General features: G+C 35.1%; 1 protein-coding gene and 1 pseudogene across 1 annotated transcript; one reads left to right on the top strand and one right to left on the bottom strand.

Moving 5' to 3' along the window:
• Nucleotides 1-420: 420 nt before the first annotated feature.
• On the bottom strand, nucleotides 421-6,360 carry LOC145597114 (disease resistance protein RGA2-like; annotated as a pseudogene).
• A 6,361-nt stretch (nucleotides 6,361-12,721) lies between these two features.
• LOC145599327 (uncharacterized) lies at nucleotides 12,722-17,820 on the top strand. Its single transcript, XM_081655725.1, has 10 exons — nucleotides 12,722-12,854; nucleotides 13,213-13,255; nucleotides 13,349-13,408; nucleotides 13,488-13,637; nucleotides 14,027-14,052; nucleotides 14,641-14,749; nucleotides 16,090-16,124; nucleotides 17,158-17,231; nucleotides 17,318-17,406; nucleotides 17,520-17,820. Exons 2-10 carry the CDS (start codon nucleotides 13,213-13,215, stop codon nucleotides 17,582-17,584), a joined length of 651 nt encoding a protein of 216 aa, XP_081511851.1. The 5' UTR covers nucleotides 12,722-12,854; the 3' UTR covers nucleotides 17,585-17,820.
• Nucleotides 17,821-18,353: the final 533 nt, after the last annotated feature.

The following is an 18,353-nucleotide window of genomic DNA, read 5'->3' as shown; positions in this document are numbered from 1 at the left end:
ATTCTAAAATTTTTCTATGCTCTAAAGTTTTCATATGTTCTAAAAATTTATTTTTCTTATGTTCTAAATTTTTTTGATTGTGCAATTTTTTTTTTCTTTTAATTAATTTTTGCTGACTTGGGTAATGGACATGGGAAGCACTATGAGCTCATCAGCATATATAATTAGAAAAATCTAGGTCTCTTATTAGATGCAACATATCACCTTGGCAACTTTTCCTAAATCGTACTCATTTAAGCGTGAAAAAAAGGGGATACATCAGTAAAATTGTACACAAGTAACACAACCTTTTCATCTTGGTTAAAGAATGGACAACAATTTTATTTTACAGAATGCTAACTGAATATAATTTACACAGTCATTGTCACTTATTTAACATCTCGTTAAAAAAATAAAAAAAAATAAAAAAAATATCGCACCTCAGCTTGCCTTGTTCTGCTTTTTCGAAGAAGCACCTTTACAGCAAATTCTTGAAATATTCATCACCTGCATCTTCAAAACTCCTTCTATATACCTACCATAACTCATCTTCAACACAGATACTATCATGTTCTCATCTTGTTTAATTATCGCGCAAGTGTTTTTCAAATATTGACACCTGATTTCACCTTGATTTTGAAGCAGACTTCTAAGTTCCGACCACCCTTATAAAAAGCGAAACGTTAGCACACTAGCCACAATATCTTCTCTTATATCGACCAACTATGCCTCCATTTGATAATGTTGCACTGTTTCCTTGTGTCACTCTCAACAAATATCACGACTATCTTGGAAAAGCCCCTTTGTTTCATGTAGGGTGGCTTCCTGTTTTCCGGCAATATTCTCCTTGAGAAAGTAGTCACTGCAATTCTGCTACCCCTTCCACTTAGAACATGTAGCACCATGTGTTTTCTGGAATTGAAGCACCCAATGCATTACATCACCGAAAAACTCACCAAACCTGAAGTCAAAGAAAAGATACTGAGATTCTGATGTATTTATCAGTACGCTTGTCTCTGAAATGCAAATGAACCTAAGAGAGGGCTTCGGATAATCCAGTTCAAATGTGGATCCAAAGAAAAGAATTATAACAATACTGATATCTTACTAATGTGCTAAATCAAATATACATAGTAACTTTACTTGCAGGCCTTACAGGAATTAGCAACTTCATTACTTCAACTCTTCATTAAGGAGTGAATATTAAGGTTTGTGCTGTCAAGATAAGAATTGGTTTGGTGAGTTTTTCGGTTTGGTCAACCACTTAATTTTGGACCCTTAATATTGACCAAACCTGAAGTCAATGCATTGGGTTCCGAATAATAAAATTTTGGACTCGAAACCTATAGGGCACCCTATTCATACATGTTCCCTAAGAGGGTACCCTACAGGATACACGAAACCGGAACCTATCATTTAAGCTTAAATATGAAAGCCCTATACCAAATTTATAAAAAAGTCATCACCTACCTCTCTCCCTCCTCTTATTCATTTTTCATCTTACTCTATAGAACATCCTTTTTTTATTATTATTTTTTTTTTAACAATTTATCAAGTAACTATTAACTTACTTTGAAAGACAGGGTACCCTGTTTTGGAACTGGAACCTACAAGTACAGGATTGTTACGCTCACCCCTAGGCATGAGTACCCGAGTCCGAGTTAGGGCTGATCATTTTCGGATATCCGATCCGATCTGATCTGAAAATTTCGGATATTTTCGGATCGGAGAAATTGCGATCTGAATTTTCTGATCGGATAGTCGGGTTTTCGAATCTGGTAGTTAAAATTTTCGGACAAAATCCGATCCGAAAATCCGAATTTTTTTTCGGATATCCGATGAAACATCCTAAATCTTAAAAACCGGAACGGATATCCGAAATTTCGGATCGGATATTTTTGAACACCCCTCTAAGTAACATAGGTTCGTGTCTATGTAGAGAAGCAGAAATCCCACATAAGAATAAAGCAGTAGACTTAAAGAATGGCCATTCATGTATCAACACCCCAAATACCTGTATAACTCTTTGTATCAAGAAAGGGAAGTTAACAAAACAATATTTTGGTAGTCAGATGAACAAACACTTCTAAGGACATGAATATTCAACCCTGGAAAATTTAATACAGTGCGGAATAGGCAAATGGTAAAAGCAGTGTGCTTTCCTTGATTAATTTAACCCTGTAAGAAATATATGGATTTTCTTATACCCAGAAAGGCAGAAATATATCCTCAATTTTTTTTACCAACAAAAAATATAGAAAAAAAAAAAAAAAATCAAACATATTTTTTTTGAAAAATTATGCACATAATAATTATGTAAAAAAATTTGCAGTAAATTTATAATACTAGTAATTGCAAGTGAAATCCTTTTCTTCCCTATCATTTAACACCCTGTTGTACGTAATCAGATATTACCTTTTATCACTCGAGCAGTATATGAACATTGACTGAAAAATTTCTTGTTGCCGTGATCAGATATCTGAAGCAAATTTTAAAAATAAAAAAGAAATTAGCAGGCAGCGTTTAAAATTGTTGCAGAATCTCAAGTGAAAATACAATAATTCCTAAAAAAAAAAAAACTCATATTCTCTGTTTCTTACCTATTTTCGGGATATGTTGAATATTGGGCCAGTCAGCGCCATTTGGGTTCTTGCATCTTTTCTTAACTTCCCAACTACATACCGATAGTTCAAGTTCGGTTAAGGAGGTGAGGTAGCGCATCTCTTCTGGCATTGTTTTCAATGGACAAAAGCTAATTTTAAGGGATTGGAGAGATGTTAAGCATCCTATCCCTTTTGGCAGCTTCACCACCTTTGGTAGACTCCTTAATTTCAAGGAACGGAGAGTGGGAGCAAGGTATCTCCATGGCATCTCTGCTTCACTTCCTTCATTATTAATGCATCCTTCTCCCGTGCTTTCATTGTTGACATAATCTTCATCCTCCAATTCCAAATTATCAAGTTCTTCTAATGTAAGAGTCTCCAGTGCAGTGAAATGCTCCCACAGTTCTCGTCCTGATATACTCTTCAAATTATAGCATCTATGGATGTCAAGAGAGCGAAGACAGGACAGGCGACGACTTCGGAACACGTCCCCCACTTCTCCTACTCTCAATATCTCCATTTCCTGATATTTTACAATTGTGAGATAAGAACGATGGTCGAAAGAGTGGATGGGAAGAGTAGATAAATATCCCACGTTGTCTATCTCCACTTTTCTCAATCTCCCCTGCCATACTTGATCCTCTTTATGATTATTATTTGAAATTGAGGAAGAAGACCAAGCATGAGTAGTCCCCCTCATAATTGGGCCCAGCGCTTCATTAAAATTTATCAATACCAATACTTGCAGTCTCGGACTCAAAGGAAAAGTTGTCATTATTGGACAGTCAAATATAGCAAGAAAAGAAATCATTAGTGCTTGTGGTGTCTCTCTCTTCTCTGATTCTGGTTTTGGCTTCCACCATCCCTTTAACTTTGGCATATCACTAACCGTAAGCGTTTCAAGGGAGGGAAAGAATACCAACTCATCATCATCTGCTCCTCCACTAATAATACTACTTCTACTCTCCACATACTCCACTTCTTCCAATTTACACAATTCAAGGGCTTTCAAATGACGCAGTTGACTCATCAGTGGAAGATGCTCCGGTGTGTTACAATTAGAGATTCTAATTTTAACAAGATTTGGGAGACAAGTACTGAGATTCATGAATGAGCCCAGCACTCCATTAATTTCTGGCGAGAAAGGAAAAGATATCAAGTTTGGACAACCATACATAAGAAGATGAGAGAGCTTTGCTGCTTGTGGAATCTCACTCTTCCCTAATTCTGATGATGACTTCCACCATCCCTTCAAATTTGACATATCGTGAAGCTTCAGCATTTCAAGGGATGGAAAGAATACCAACTCATCTTCATCTCCACTATTATTACTACTACTCTCCACATACTCCACTTTCAATTTATTTAATTCAATGACTTTCAAATGACGCAGTTGACTCATCAGTGGAAGATGCTCCAACTTTCTACAATCAAAGATTGCAATATGAACAAGATTTGGGAGACAACAACTGAGAGTCGTCATCCAGGTTGGGAGCCTCACTACTGGATACTTAAACAACTCTAACCTTCTAAGATTAGAGTGGGGTTGTAGGCCTTGCAGCAATACTTGTGCATTATAATTCTCTTCTGTTTCCCAAGAGTACATAACTTCCCACAAATTTTGACTTTTTAGTAGCATTCCCCCTCCTACTGCATCGTATCTCACATCTTTTCTAACTATAATATTCATAGTGTGAGTATAGTTGGTGAAATCATCCAAATCTTCAAGTTGACCAACACCAGTTGACTGCAAATTCCAAGCTGCATTGCTTCTTCCACTTCGACTCACCACATACATTGTCAACTTTTTCAGAGATTTCATGCTATTCATCCCAGGAGGCATATGTGTCAAACGTTTGCAACCAGATATATCAAGGTGCCTAAGATTTACTAATTTACTCAACTCCCTTGGCAGCCTTATAAGATTTATGCAGCTACGCAACTTTAATGTTTGTAAGTTATAAAGTTTGGTAATGGATGAGGGCAATACAGGGTGACGATTATATGAGAGGTCAAGATACCTTAGATGCACCAATTCACCTAACAGCCTCAACGTTTTCATATAATGAGTATGAGTCAAACACAATACCCTCAAGTATTTCATTTTTGATACCTCCACATCAAGCCTTCTGAAACGGTGAGGAAGAACACACAGAAATGTACGCATCCTTTTCACCTTGGTCAAATCACCAGGTAGATCTTCAGGGGTTATATCAATATATACATGGCGAGTTTTCTCGTTAAAACATCGTGTGCTATAATTGCACACCAGTATTTCTGTCCCTGCTACCTCTTTGGCAAGATCATGAATCAGATCATGCATTTTAAATGATATAATTTTATCAGTACCCTGGGCTAATTCGACATCTTGGAAGAAGCACCTTTGTAGCAATTGCTCAAAATACTCCTCACCAGCATCTTCAAAATTCTGTCCATCTAATGGCATAATGAAGCCTTGAGCCATCCAAATACAGATCAAGTCCTCCTTGATAATTTTGCAATCTTTAGGGAATACAGCGCAATAATTAAAGCAGCTCTTCAAATGAAGCGGAAGGTAATTGTAACTGATCTTCAACACAGGTAGTATGCCATTGATTTCATCTTGTACAATGTTTGCCAAGTCAGTATTTTTCAAGTTTTCCCACTTACTTTCCCCCTGAACTCGAAGAAGACTTCCAACCACTCTTATGGCAAGTGGAACATTGGCACACTTTCGAACAATCTCTTTTCCAGTATCAATTAAGTGCGCATGCAATTGATGTTGCCCTGGTTTAAGTGCCATTCTCTGAAACAATTTCCAAGAATCTTCGTCTGAGAGACCCATCAATTCATGTTTCCAACGACTCTCCATAGCATCAGCTACCTTGTTGGAGCGAGTAGTCACCATAATTCTTCCATTCAACAGTTTTCTCAACTCATACCACTTACTGGGATCCTCATTCCATACATCATCCAAAACAAGGAGATATTTTTACCCATCCAACTCTTGCCGAAGTTTCATTTGGAGCTGGTCCATACTCAGACCATCTTGCCTGTTTGCCGGGTTTGCAGCTGCAAGAATTTGACCAGCAAGCACTTTGACATCGAAATTATCAGAGACACAAACCCACATTTTCAGAGGGAATTTCTTCCCAATGGTTTCATCGTGATAGACCAGTTGGGCTAGAGTCGTTTTCCCCAATCCTCCAATCCCAACTATGCTGACAACAGAGACATTCTCCTCAACAGTAGTGTCTAATAACATATCTATGACTATCTGTTTGTCTTTATCTCTCCCTATGATCACATCTTCTTCGCACACAAAGGAGTGAGTTTCCCTTGGGTTATGTGTCACTCGATTATCAATCGAGTGTCTCATCAACCCATTAGCAAGTTGATGATCATTCACAATACCACCCAACATCTCCCTTATCTTTTTAATCTCTCTAGACCAAGTAAAAGCAGAAGGAAGCTGAATCAAACAAGAGAAGAAACGGCTACCTGGTTCAAGCTGGTTGCGAAGAGCAAGAGTGGTAACCTCATCAAACAAGTCATCAGCTTGGTAAAGAGCTTCCTTAAGCCTTTCAAGCCTGCCACGCTCAACATGGGTGGGACAAGCGTGGTGCCGCCGCTCCTGTTCTTCAGCATCAAGAAGGACATTCTGGATGGTGGACATGGTGACATTGAGTTTTTCAAGCTGAGACTTCACACCAAATGCAGATACAATCTCAGTCCAAACGGGAGAACCCAACAATTGGAGGATTGTTTGCACCAGTGAAAGACCTCCTGACACATCCATCTATCTATCTATCTATTTCTCTCTCTTTTCTCTTGTGTGTTGCTTTTTTGAGGGATGCAAAGGAAGGAACAAATGGTTTTGATTTTGAATTTTCAGTGTCAATGTTTTGAATATATGGCAGGCAAAGGCCTTAAAATTTCAAATACTGACTGTAGGATTGTTTTTCAAGATTATTCATCATTGGGGGAATGGGAGATACATTTTACGGAGTAGTTTTTTTAATTATATTTTTACTTTTTAGCTTTAACATTATTGACTATTGCAACAAATCTGTCGTGCACTCATGCTATTAGCTTTAGCCTACTCCCTCTGTTTTTTTTTTTTATATGCATCAGCTTGCTCAGTACATTTACCGAGACGTTACTTTGACCATTAATATCTTTAATTGTGCATTAGTAAAAATTATAATAAAATTATATTATGAAACTAGACATTATGACAAATCTAATGATATATTATATAATAACATTTATTTATTTTTTAGAGGTGAAAAAATTAAGTCAACCATGGTATGTGAATAGTGCAATTGTCAAAGTGATGCATATAAAAAAAACCGGAGGGAGTATTATTTATACATATATATACTACTCATGCATTAACAATAATGTCATTAACATTAAATTTTTTTTTATTTGATAAAAGCCAAGAAAACGGTCATGAACTCATGACCTTTATTTGTCATGCGAGTCTTTCCCATACCCAAAATCTTTCCCAAACCCCAAAATCACTAATAGGACACTTAAATACTACCTCCGATTTCATTTGTTGCGAGTAAATTGAACCGAAAGTAGTAAAAACAAAGGTACTCCCTCCGTCCAAAAAAAAACGACCCATTTGGCCAAAACTTTGTCCCAAAAAGAATGACCCATTTGCATTAAAACACCCACCAATTTGCTACAATATTTGTGCAAAATTAGCTTCCCCTATAAAAATTTGATTTTCTATGTTATTTTATTACTTTATCTCTCTATTTTTTTACAAATCCCATGTAAATTTATCTTTCCAATATACTTTTACTTCTTTTTACTTAACTTCCTTAATACCCGCGTAATCAACCCAAATGGGTCGTTCTTTTTGGGACGGAGGGAGTAGTAGTATATAACTCATCCTTTTTTTCTTGCAATTTTAAAATGTACACTATTGAATTGTACTACACTTTATATTATATTTAGTGATTTATACTTTCATGAAAACATAAATAAAATATACTCGTATTAATGATTAAAGCTATGCATTGATTAATGTGAAAACAGAAATTTTGCAATTTTTAATTAGATAAATGATGCTATCTAGTACCAGTAGTTTGTTTCTTTCCATTATGAGACTTTTTTAGTATTAGTTGGCTTCAATTCAGTGTGCGTGAGTGGAAGTAATCATACACGCTTATAAAAATTGCAATTTGCATAGGAAAGATCTACAAACTTTTGTAAAAAAAATGGAGTATTTTTTGGAGCTTACCTGTGCAAATGCTCTCTTGGACATTTTCACAAACACCTTACGGGCATGATGATTTTCAGTGGCGGAGCCACATTCTTCTAAGTGGGTTTGCAAATTTATCATAATAGAATTTAAGCAAATGTAGTTTGACTCACTTGATTATATGTTTGGTTTCGATTGCTTTTCTTCAAAAATTTTAATGGATTCGAGAAAGGGGTAGTGGAGTTTTGTTGGCTGCATATATTGTTGATTGTTTTTGGTAGCCAAAACGATATGAGTTTTTGTTGGGCGGAAATGAGAACTTGTGAAATATTTACACACCTGAGGTTTTTTTTTTTTTTTTTGGATGAAAACCCCGGTAACTATTTCAAAGTACTTTTTTGTTCTCCGTTTGATGATTATGGCCCTGTTTGTGGTAGCGTTTTAGGTAGCGATTAGCGTTTTAAAATTGAGAGTGTTTGGCAAGGTAGCGATTCTAGTAGTGGTTAGCGATAGAGGTAGCGTTTAGGTAGCTTTTCTCAAACGTTAATAATAGTAGCGTTTAGAAGTAGCGGGTAGCGTTTGACAAATTTTGATTACTTTTCAATTAATATTAATATGAATTTTGATATTATTTTTTTTTGGTGCACTTAATTTTGATATATTTTAGTATCACAACCGCTACTTTTACCAAACACTCATTCTATCAACCGTTACTTTGACAGCTAACCTCTATCCACTACTAATTGATAGCTACTCACTACCTTAACATCTACTCGCTACTTGACCGCTAAAAGTTATCCGCTACAGCTACTTTTCCCAAACAAAACCAAAATGAAAAATAATAATTAAAATGAGAACAAAATGCTCATGGGAAGACTGTGTACCCAGGCATATATACACTCTCAAGTACTCGGAACTTGAAAGGCATTATCACTTTTCGTTTTTTTTTTCAAGAAGAGATTGAATTGCAATACTAAAATCTAGTCAAATAACACTTACATAATTCCTACAAAAACAAGAATCCTAGCAAAAATACATTACACCAACTTTAAAATCAAATGTATTACAGATTCGATCAACAATCGCCTTAATAATTTTAAAAAAAAATAATTATCTGAAGCAATACAATCTGTGAATTAGCACTAGTTTGACTTGAAATCCACTAATGCGTAGTCGTTTGAGTGAAGATACTCATGTGGTCCTCTGGATCCTTATGGAGATTATGAAACCTTAGATTTTCAATTATTACTATACAAATAGAAAAAGAAAATAAAAACAAAAGACTAATCATCATCTTAAGAATGAGATCTATTTATTGAAAGCAGTTATAAATTTTTTAGGGATTGTCACCGGTAAGAACACTACTAAAAACCCCTACCGAAAAAAAAAACACCTTAGAAAAAGCAGAAGCAACCTAGCAACGGAGTCTATGATAATTTTCCCAAATCCCAAACGAGAGATCAGATCTTAGATGAAACTAAGAAAAACCCTCTCAAGGAGAAAACCGAGAGGGAACATGACATTCTCGTCTTTCTTATGAGGCTTCTTTGTATACATATGTCATAGTTTATTGTTTTTTAATTTAAAAATATTTTTTATTTTTATTTAGGAAAGGATTGGAGACAGACTCTAATAGTACTTCAACCATCACGCTTTTTTGGTCCGATATTTGTAGGTCAGGCACTTTAAGTTTAAAGGGGAAAGGAAAAGGGATCCCCACCCTCAAATTGTTTTTAGTGGGAATTGAACCCCCATGTAACCTTTCCTACTAGACTAAGACCCTATTCTTTTAAGCTACTCTGCTGTGCTTAAATCTAGTTTGCTCTGCTCTGTTTAAAAATAATAATTAATATTGAATTATTATACTAATGATAATTAATATTTAATTATAATAATATTAAATATATAAGTATAGATATAAGTATAAATATAGATATAAGTAACTTTTCCGCAAGAGCTAGCCCCTCCGCGCGCATCGCGCGTGTAGAATACCCTAGTTAATATATAAGTATAGATATAAGTATAAATATAGATATAGATATAGATTTTGTTGGGCTAAACTTTTAAATAACATTGCATAAACTAATAGGCCAGAATGCAGTCATGAGCTTCCTTTAGAACTTAATTGAGTATGATTATTGAAGTTGTGAAAGATTATAACTACAGATATGGGCGGACCTATTCATGGGTCATGTGGCCACGTGAACCACATTTTTTGAGGAAAAAAAAAAGAAAAACTAGCTCGCATCTCTTGTTCTCTCTCACTGAAAAACCAGCTAACCCTAAGTCCCTAACTCAAATGTTTCTAGTCATCATCGTTTCACACTCTCAGCAGGGCTCGGTATTCCGACTGCCGAAGACTCGAAATCCAACGAGTCAACACCCTCCTGGCTCATACGGTCAACAAATTTATTTTCGGTCCATTAAAAGATCCGCCTCTGCGTGTAAATGCCATTAACGTCAAATTCTATTGTAGAAGGAATATTCAAAAATTCTAATATATAACAACTATGCTGCTTCTAATCATTATTTATCACATTATAAAAATATAAGTATAAAATAATATAATCCAAAATAAATATAATTCATACATTAACATCCGGTGAATCAAGCTTTTTAACAAGTGGATTCAATTAACGTGAACAAATTATATTAAATCATTTATAAATTAACAAAGTACGTAAAACTATATATATAATATTGTACACATCTAACTATATATATATATATATATATATATATATATATATATATATATATATATATATATATATATTATATGTCAAACAATAACATTCCATTATTCTTATTGCATTTCGTATGCTGCTTTCATCTAGGCCGTCATTTCCTACCGCTACACAGCTAAGTACATTTGATTTCAAAGCTTTCAAAGTATATACACCTAATTCATCATCTGTGAATTCTATAAAGTCGGAATCGGCTGAGAATGAACACGATATGACACATATTCTATCACCGATTGCTTCATTAAAAGCCAAACCTAAGAGACATCCATTAGGGATACACCGATAACATCCATATGCATTTAAATGCAAATTCACTTTAAGAGAAACACTCCCAATAATATTTAATAAAGAGGAATAAGTAATAAAATACGAAAAGAGTATTGAAATAATTGATTTATGAAGCTAAAGCAAAATCATCATTGTTTTCTCCATCACAACATTACATATTTCATAGAGAAGATAGTTAGTCAAACTAAATTTAGTGAACAATAATTTACTACTAACGTTATTGCATAATTAATTGATGATTAACATACCACAAGAGAATCGATGCATGTCTTTCCAACACATTGTTTTAAACTCATCCCTTCTTTCAAAAAACTACAGGAATCATCGATCAGTTGATGACCAACTTTTATACATCATGCACAATAAGATCGTGAATAAAACTATAAAAGTACTAGGTTTATTTAGGGAGTTAGGCCCTGTTCTCTTGACCTTAAAAAACTAGTATTAAGTAAAAATAATTTCAGTTCAATAAAAATAAGTTCAGTTCAGTAAAATTAATTTTAGTTCAGTAAAAATAAGTTCAGTTTAGTAAAATTCAGTTTTCTTAAAGAAGAATTATAATAGAAAATCAATAAAAATAATTTCAGTTCAGCAAAAATAAATTTCAATTCAATAAAAATAAGGAAATTTTGACTTTTGCTACCTGTCAAATAGGTTGATTTTACTTTTGCTACCTATGAAAACTTTTTTTTTTTACTACCTATCAAATCCCGTTTTTTAAATTTCGCTACCAGTTAACGAAATCCGTTAATAATTCCGTTTGTGAGATCTAGCCACCCTCATTACCACCTTCCGGCCACCACTCCCTCCTTAGCCACCCTAAATGCCTCCCATTCAACCACTATTAAAAAAAAGAAAAGAATTTTAAGAAAACCAGCCACCCCCTCCACCACCCTCATCCATCACTGCCCACCTCAAGCCAGCCACCCACGTCCCTCCACCACCTTCATCCATCACTGCCCACCTCAAGTTACCCACCCACCTCCTCCACCACCCTCATCCATCACTGCCCACGAAACCCTCGAAAGCACCCATCCACCCACCCACGAAATAGCCCTGAAGCGCCCAGCTCACGAACCTACATGTGAGACCACCCCATCGCGACCCAACCCACCCGCGACCCACCATACCCATCTGCGACACCTTCCAGCCACTCGAACCCCCTTAACGAAACCCCTAAATTTTGAAATCAAATTGGGGGAAAAATTAGGATTTTTAATTTTTTTCGAATCAAACTCATTGATTTCAAAACAAAAACAACAATTAATGAATTAAATACATAATTTTGCAATTCAAATGTAAACAAACAAAAGCCCTAAAACAATTTCGACAATATTGTTCGAATTATGCTCAAATTCGAACCAATTTCGAAGGAGGGAGGTGGGTGGGTGGCTTGAGGTGGGCAGTGAATCAGTGATGGATGAAGGGGAAAGGGGGGTGGTTTTGGTTCGGGATGGGGTCGGGGCTGCGTAGGGAAAGGGGGATCGGGGCTGCGTAGGGGTGGGGGAAAGGGAATGGGGATGTGTAGGGTTCGCGCGTCGGCGCCGACCGAAACTCTGGGTGTTGGCCGCTGGCAGGGGGGAGGGAAGGGGCGGCGGTTGAGGGGTGGCTGGTTTTTTTTTTTTTTTTTTTTAATTTTTAATTTATTATTATTATCTTTTTTTAAAAAATAATAAACTTAACGGAATCTGTTACCCTAACAGATTCTGTTAAAAGGTAGCAAAATTTTAAAAAAGTGCATATGTTAGGTAGTAAAACAAAATAAAAGTTTTGATGGGTAGCATAATTAAAATCGATTTGTTTCACAGGTAGCAAAAGTAAAAAAAATCCTAAAAATAATTTAACTTGAGCAAAAAATAATTTCATTTCGCCGTAAGCCCATAATACTCCCTCCGTATTGTTAGTACTACGCAATATAAAGAACGGGGTGAACTCCATGAAAATATGTCCTCTCTTTCTCTCTATATCCTATTGAAGGCTTGAAGCGCACTCCACGTAGGCGACTTCATATTTCTATCCTCCATTCAAGCAGCTTTTGAGGTAAGTTGTTTTTTCTTTTTAAACTCATCGAATTTCAATTTCACAATCTAGGTTTTATCGTTGAATCAATGTATTGTAAAATCAGTAAAAATAATTTAGGGTTCGGATTTTTGAACTATTGGTTCTAATTACTAATGTTACGAAAGATTATAACGAGCGATTTTGTTACTAGCCTAAGAACTGAATCAAATGTGCCTTTTCTCCCTATAATTACGATTCTAATTTGATAATTGAATCAAATTTGGTTGCTAATGTGTTGCAGAACCTTTTAATTGTTAGAATTGAACTATGATAATTGTATGATTGATTAATTAATGTGATAAGTATTGCCAAAAAATGAATAATTATACTTGTGCAGATGAATGAATTTGAACGTCAATATGGTTGTCCAGCGCATTATTGTAAGTCAATCGGAGTTTCGAATTTTGTTATATACTTTCCTATTTTTTGTGTTTACTCGTGTGATTTGGTTTGGTTTGGTTTGATTTGATCAGTCTTAGACTCAAAACCACGTCGAAATGCTGCTGCTTCTTCCAAGAACTTACATGGCAAAGGTGAGGCGGAGGCATTTAATCTTTAATATTACCATATTCCTATTGATATAATGATATTGATAATTGAATGTAATCATAGAGGAGGATCGGAAACGGAAACAAATACTGCAACCTCTTGGTGCCGACAAAAGGGCTAAAGCTGGTTCTTTAGAGACGCTTTGTTCTGATGCTGCCTTGTCTGATGAATCAGAATCACCTTCTGAAGGCAAAGGCGAGCTAGCTAACAGAGGTGATATAATTACGATTATATGTTTTGTGTTTCCTGCGTCATTGATTCTTGCTGATAAATGCCATATTATATTAGATTGATCCTTATTGAATAATTAATTTTACTTTTGGATATCAAGTACTATAGACACACCTTTTATTAGCACACAGGTAAGTGTTATTCATTTTGATTTTTATGGGAAAATAAATGCATGCAAATTATTGACGAGGAACTATCTTATAATGCTTTTGGTCAAGTTTATTGTTGTTGATACTCCGTAATATGTGCTTACACTTTGTGATGCATCATGTTCTACAATCTGACTGACATTTTTGTTGCAATTAGAGTTAGCTTGACTTTGGATTTGTGATCTTTATACCCAACTTATTCACCTTAGCTTATCTTCACAGGATCTTCTACTTCTGGCATGGAAGAGGTACGTCTGAAGTTGTGTTTGTATTTGGTTCATCTTTTGGTAAATCCAACCTTTAATGTTATGTCCCCCCCTCCCCCTCCTAGGCCAAGTCATATTTGGCCTCCATCAACTAATTCTAACATCCCCTTCAACACACACACACATATTAAATGTTTAAGCTAGTCATACATCCTCGCTATCGTCAATTGTGTTAACTGAACTCAACAGCCTTCTTAGGATTATACATTTAATTTGTGTAGTTTGATCATTTTGATGACGCCAAGCTTAAAAGGTTTTTAGTTTGAGATGAGTTCTGTTTTTGTTCAAACGTGATAAATAAAGTAAAACTTAGTCCAGCCATGTTTGAGTTCGGTTCGGTATGTTGCTATCTCTAGGTAGATGTTCCTCATATTTTTAATTGTGGGAGCCTTCTCAGAATGACATTTAATTTATGTACTTTGATCAATATGCCTACGCAGGTTTTTGAAGTAGTGCCCAAGTGTTGATTCTCCTTCACTACAAATTCTTTTATTGCTTACATTAATATATCTACTTGCTAATAAAGGTTTCTGCTCTTTTGCTGCATGATGTTAAATTTTGCAAATCCAGAGCTATCTGTCCCCGATAATAGATTCTGATGAGGAAAGCGATCGATCATCGGAAAATGAAAGTGTCCCTTCTGATTTACAATTGGTTGTGGATCATCTTGGTTGGAGCTGTGAGTGTTTAATTTTTATTTCTATTTTTTTGGACAAAGGTTTTGGAAGCTTCTTTACTTTGAAATTGCATATTGGTATGTTTTAGTTTCTAATTCTTGAGGATTCTTTATGAGTTTCTACACTGTAATGAAATATGGTCTTGAAGATGTTTTTATTGATTTTATGTCTTACAATTTGTTTGGATTGAATGAAATGGAGGGAAAAGAAGGGAAGGGAAATGGGGGGATTGATTATCTTTCATTTGGATAACAAATGAGGAAGGAAAGGATTTGGAGGGGAGAGAAATGGAAGTATAAAAATATAAGAAATTAATCTCTCCAACAATGGAGAGATTTGGAAAGAAAACTCATCTTTCTTCCCTCCCTTCCCTTTCTCTTCCCTCCCCTTCTTTTCTTTCCCATTTCTTTATCCAAACACACCATTAAAGTTGGTTAGTTGGGTTATGTGGTATAATGATATTTGTCGGTGAATTGGTGTACTTGGGAAAGTTAAGAACTCCGTACTATTTTCTTCTCATTAGGAACTTGGTAGTTGGGACTAGTATTTCTTTTAAAAAAATTATATGAGCTTTAACTGACCACAGTTTTGTATGTCCGTCACTACATAATAATTTTTTTATGTATAGTTATTTAATACTTTGTCATCAAACTGTATAGTTCTGTCTTTATGACTAGCAGACTAGTCTCAACATAAGATAGTCATTGGTCCTTGTTACACTGTTTGGTTACTAATGCAAATACAAAATCATGCTACTCTTGTTTAAGCTGTGTGTGTTTTTTTATTTAAAATTTATGTTTTTAAGAAAAACCATTCTAGTAAACTACTTAACATATGTCAAACTTGTTGCCATAATTGGCTTGTCTTTCTAATGCCATCTAAGTTTTGTTCAGTGTTCAATGAGTTACAATTTATAACCTACTAGATTTATTTTTATCAGTACTTTTTGAAGATTATCATAGTGTACTTCTACTAATAGGTGTTGTAGTGGAGAAAAAAAAATAGTCATGTGTACAAGATTTGACCACAAAAAATCGAACGTTCCCCTTTAACAAAAGGATGTTTTTGTTAATTTTTACGCCATTTGTATGAATGTATGATGAGTTCATGGATTAACTCTCGGATCATTTGCGGTTGTAGTACACTGAAAACCTATACAATGTGTTGCAAAGTGGGATAAATTTAATACTATTTTAATGCCAATTATGGTTACTTGATAATACTGAATTAATCTTTATATACAGGCCTATGGCTAGGTAAGCTTAACCTGTTGTTGTTATGTCACCTTGGTTGTCATGTAGGCTCTATATTGACCTAATTTTTTTTTTTTTTCATGTCACAGATATGGGTCCTGAAAAATGTACTCGTGAACCACAGGTTTGAGTTCATGCCTGTTATATGTATTATTATGTTTGAATATTTTTGATGATTTTGATAGCAACGTTATGCCAAAATGGTCCATGTGCTGTGTGTTCATATGTGATGCTCAGACTTGTCATTTGACCGAGCCGTACCAATGTTGAAACCACCCTAGTGAAGATAAAAGATTCTCAAACTTGGGAGTCAGCAAACCCACACCTGTCTTACGTGATCTTTGTTTCCCTAACCAAAGATAATTCATAATTCCAGACACTTGAAAACCTACAAATTTTCAATCTGAAATTTGAATGACAGATCAGACTTGTATGGATTCCAAACGCAACTTTAAGGTTTCCTTGCTGGAGGGAGTACCGAAGTAGAGCTTTCCCTGGTTCTCATTGTCAATTGGTTCTTGGTCTGGGGTTGGCTTAGGCCTTAGAGTTGTGGAGAGATGCATGTAAGGGAAGAGACAAGAGTTATGCAGGTATTTGATGTGATGGGTGGTTTGGAGGTTTGTAACCTTTTAGTGGTAAAAAGTTGATTTTCAAATTCAATCTTTCCCCTCCTTTTCCGTTCCTCTAATGGCGGTGAGGAGGTTTGTAACCCTTTAGTGGTAAGAAGTTAACCTTTTAGTGGTGATATCTCTAATATCTTCCAGGAGTGTACGTGTTTTGGGGAACTGGGGGTTATGGATGAGTTCTGGTTGCAAGTACTCATTGAGTGATTTGGTTGGAAAAAAAGTTGTCAGGATTTGCAATATTAAGGTGTCTTGTACATTTTGTGGTAAGAGTAGTGCATCTAGCCTTTACTAAAAAAAAAAAAAAAAAAAAAAAAAAAAAAAAAAACTTTGCTCTAGTGCATCTAGTGCCCTTCTGTTCTTATCCGACCTAATACTGCAAAAATTGCTCGACTGGGCATTGAATATCTTCTATTTTTATTCTACACAGCTAATTTGATTTTCACATTTGACCCCAGTTTTTTTTTTTTTTTCCCTTGCATCCGATCATCATTTTTGTGTGAGTTTCATATATGCTAATTTCCCCATATGTAGATATGTCGGATATACGTGGAAGGCGAGTCTTGGGAGGAGTCTGACTATATCAAGTCGCTGAAAGAAATTGGCTGGTAAAACATCTTATTTTAAAGTTTAGATGGCTTTCTATTATTCCAGTTGCTTCATTGTGTACTTGTGTTAACATGATTTGTGACAGTGACCATCGTTTCCTTGTTTGCTCTCGTAAGAATCCTTCCTGTGTATTCTTTGCCAAACTAACCACGTCAGAGGCTGCCAAACTAAAAGGTCTGTTTTTTCCATGTTAAACCAAACCCATCACAAAAGGTTGAAAATGACTGAAAAAAAAAAAAGGGGAGATGATATTATTCTCATGAGCTAGTTCACCTTTGTTTTTTCAGGTCACAAGAAAGTCTTTCAAGTGTTTATGTATGGAAGCTCCATACTGAAAGATTTCCGTTTTTGATCTGGTTTGGAGTAGAGCATGTTTAGAGTTTTATACTTCTTCGGTTTACTATTACTTGACTTACTGTTAATAGGCACACATTTGTACATACTGAGTGAGAACGAAATCCAAATGACAAAATTACCCCTGTTGATTAACTTTCCTACCCAAATGACAAAAATGTAAATTAAAAGGGACTATCCATTCCTACTTCATTATAATCTAATGACATTAAATTTATTTAGTTGAACTTTCAATACTCGTCTTTACTACAGTTTGCATAATGGTATCTATAACTGCAATTTTATGCATTACATATGTAAAAAAAAATATTTGACATAGTTTGACTAGACAGGCGGACACTAAAGCAAATAGATAAGTTTGGCTAATTATGTATAAAAATATATATTAGTAAAAGTTATAAAAAAAAAATTAAAACTAACATGACAATACTTTACATGATAGCATTTGAATTTTTTTAAATTAATCTAAAAATACTGTGAAAGCTAATAGATTAATAGTGCAAACAGTCGAATTATATCAATTATTGTGAAATAGAGGTAGTATAAAGTGATTTGAGAATCACAATGGATACCATATGGCTCAACATAACACAATTCCATCACTCAAACTAGTTAGGAAGGCATGAATATTAGGATGGTTGAATTGTTAAAATCATCAAATGGTAACTCTATGGTGTGGTCCATATATAATGATTATTTATAGACCTAAAGATTATGGCCATGTTTGGGAGAAAGCTGAAAGCTGAAGCTGATTGAGTTAGCTGATT

The sequence above is a fragment of the Chenopodium album genome, chromosome 20 (genome assembly GCF_948465745.1).
Source record: "Chenopodium album chromosome 20, dcCheAlbu1.1, whole genome shotgun sequence".
Lineage (NCBI taxonomy): Eukaryota > Viridiplantae > Streptophyta > Magnoliopsida > Caryophyllales > Amaranthaceae > Chenopodium > Chenopodium album.
Note: the sequence above shows the minus strand (reverse complement) of the source record. Positions and strands in the feature narration are given on the sequence as shown.

What these genes read in the sequence shown, in the direction of transcription:
- LOC145599327 (XM_081655725.1), top strand. Translation starts at nt 13,213, where the DNA reads ATGAATGAATTTGAACGTCAATATGGTTGTCCAGCGCATTATT. An exon ending in CAAGAACTTACATGGCAAAG is followed by an intron (nt 13,409 to 13,487) that starts GTGAGGCGGAGG and finishes ATGTAATCATAG; the next exon opens with AGGAGGATCGGAAACGGAAA. An exon ending in AATGTACTCGTGAACCACAG is followed by an intron (nt 16,125 to 17,157) that starts GTTTGAGTTCAT and finishes CCCCATATGTAG; the next exon opens with ATATGTCGGATATACGTGGA.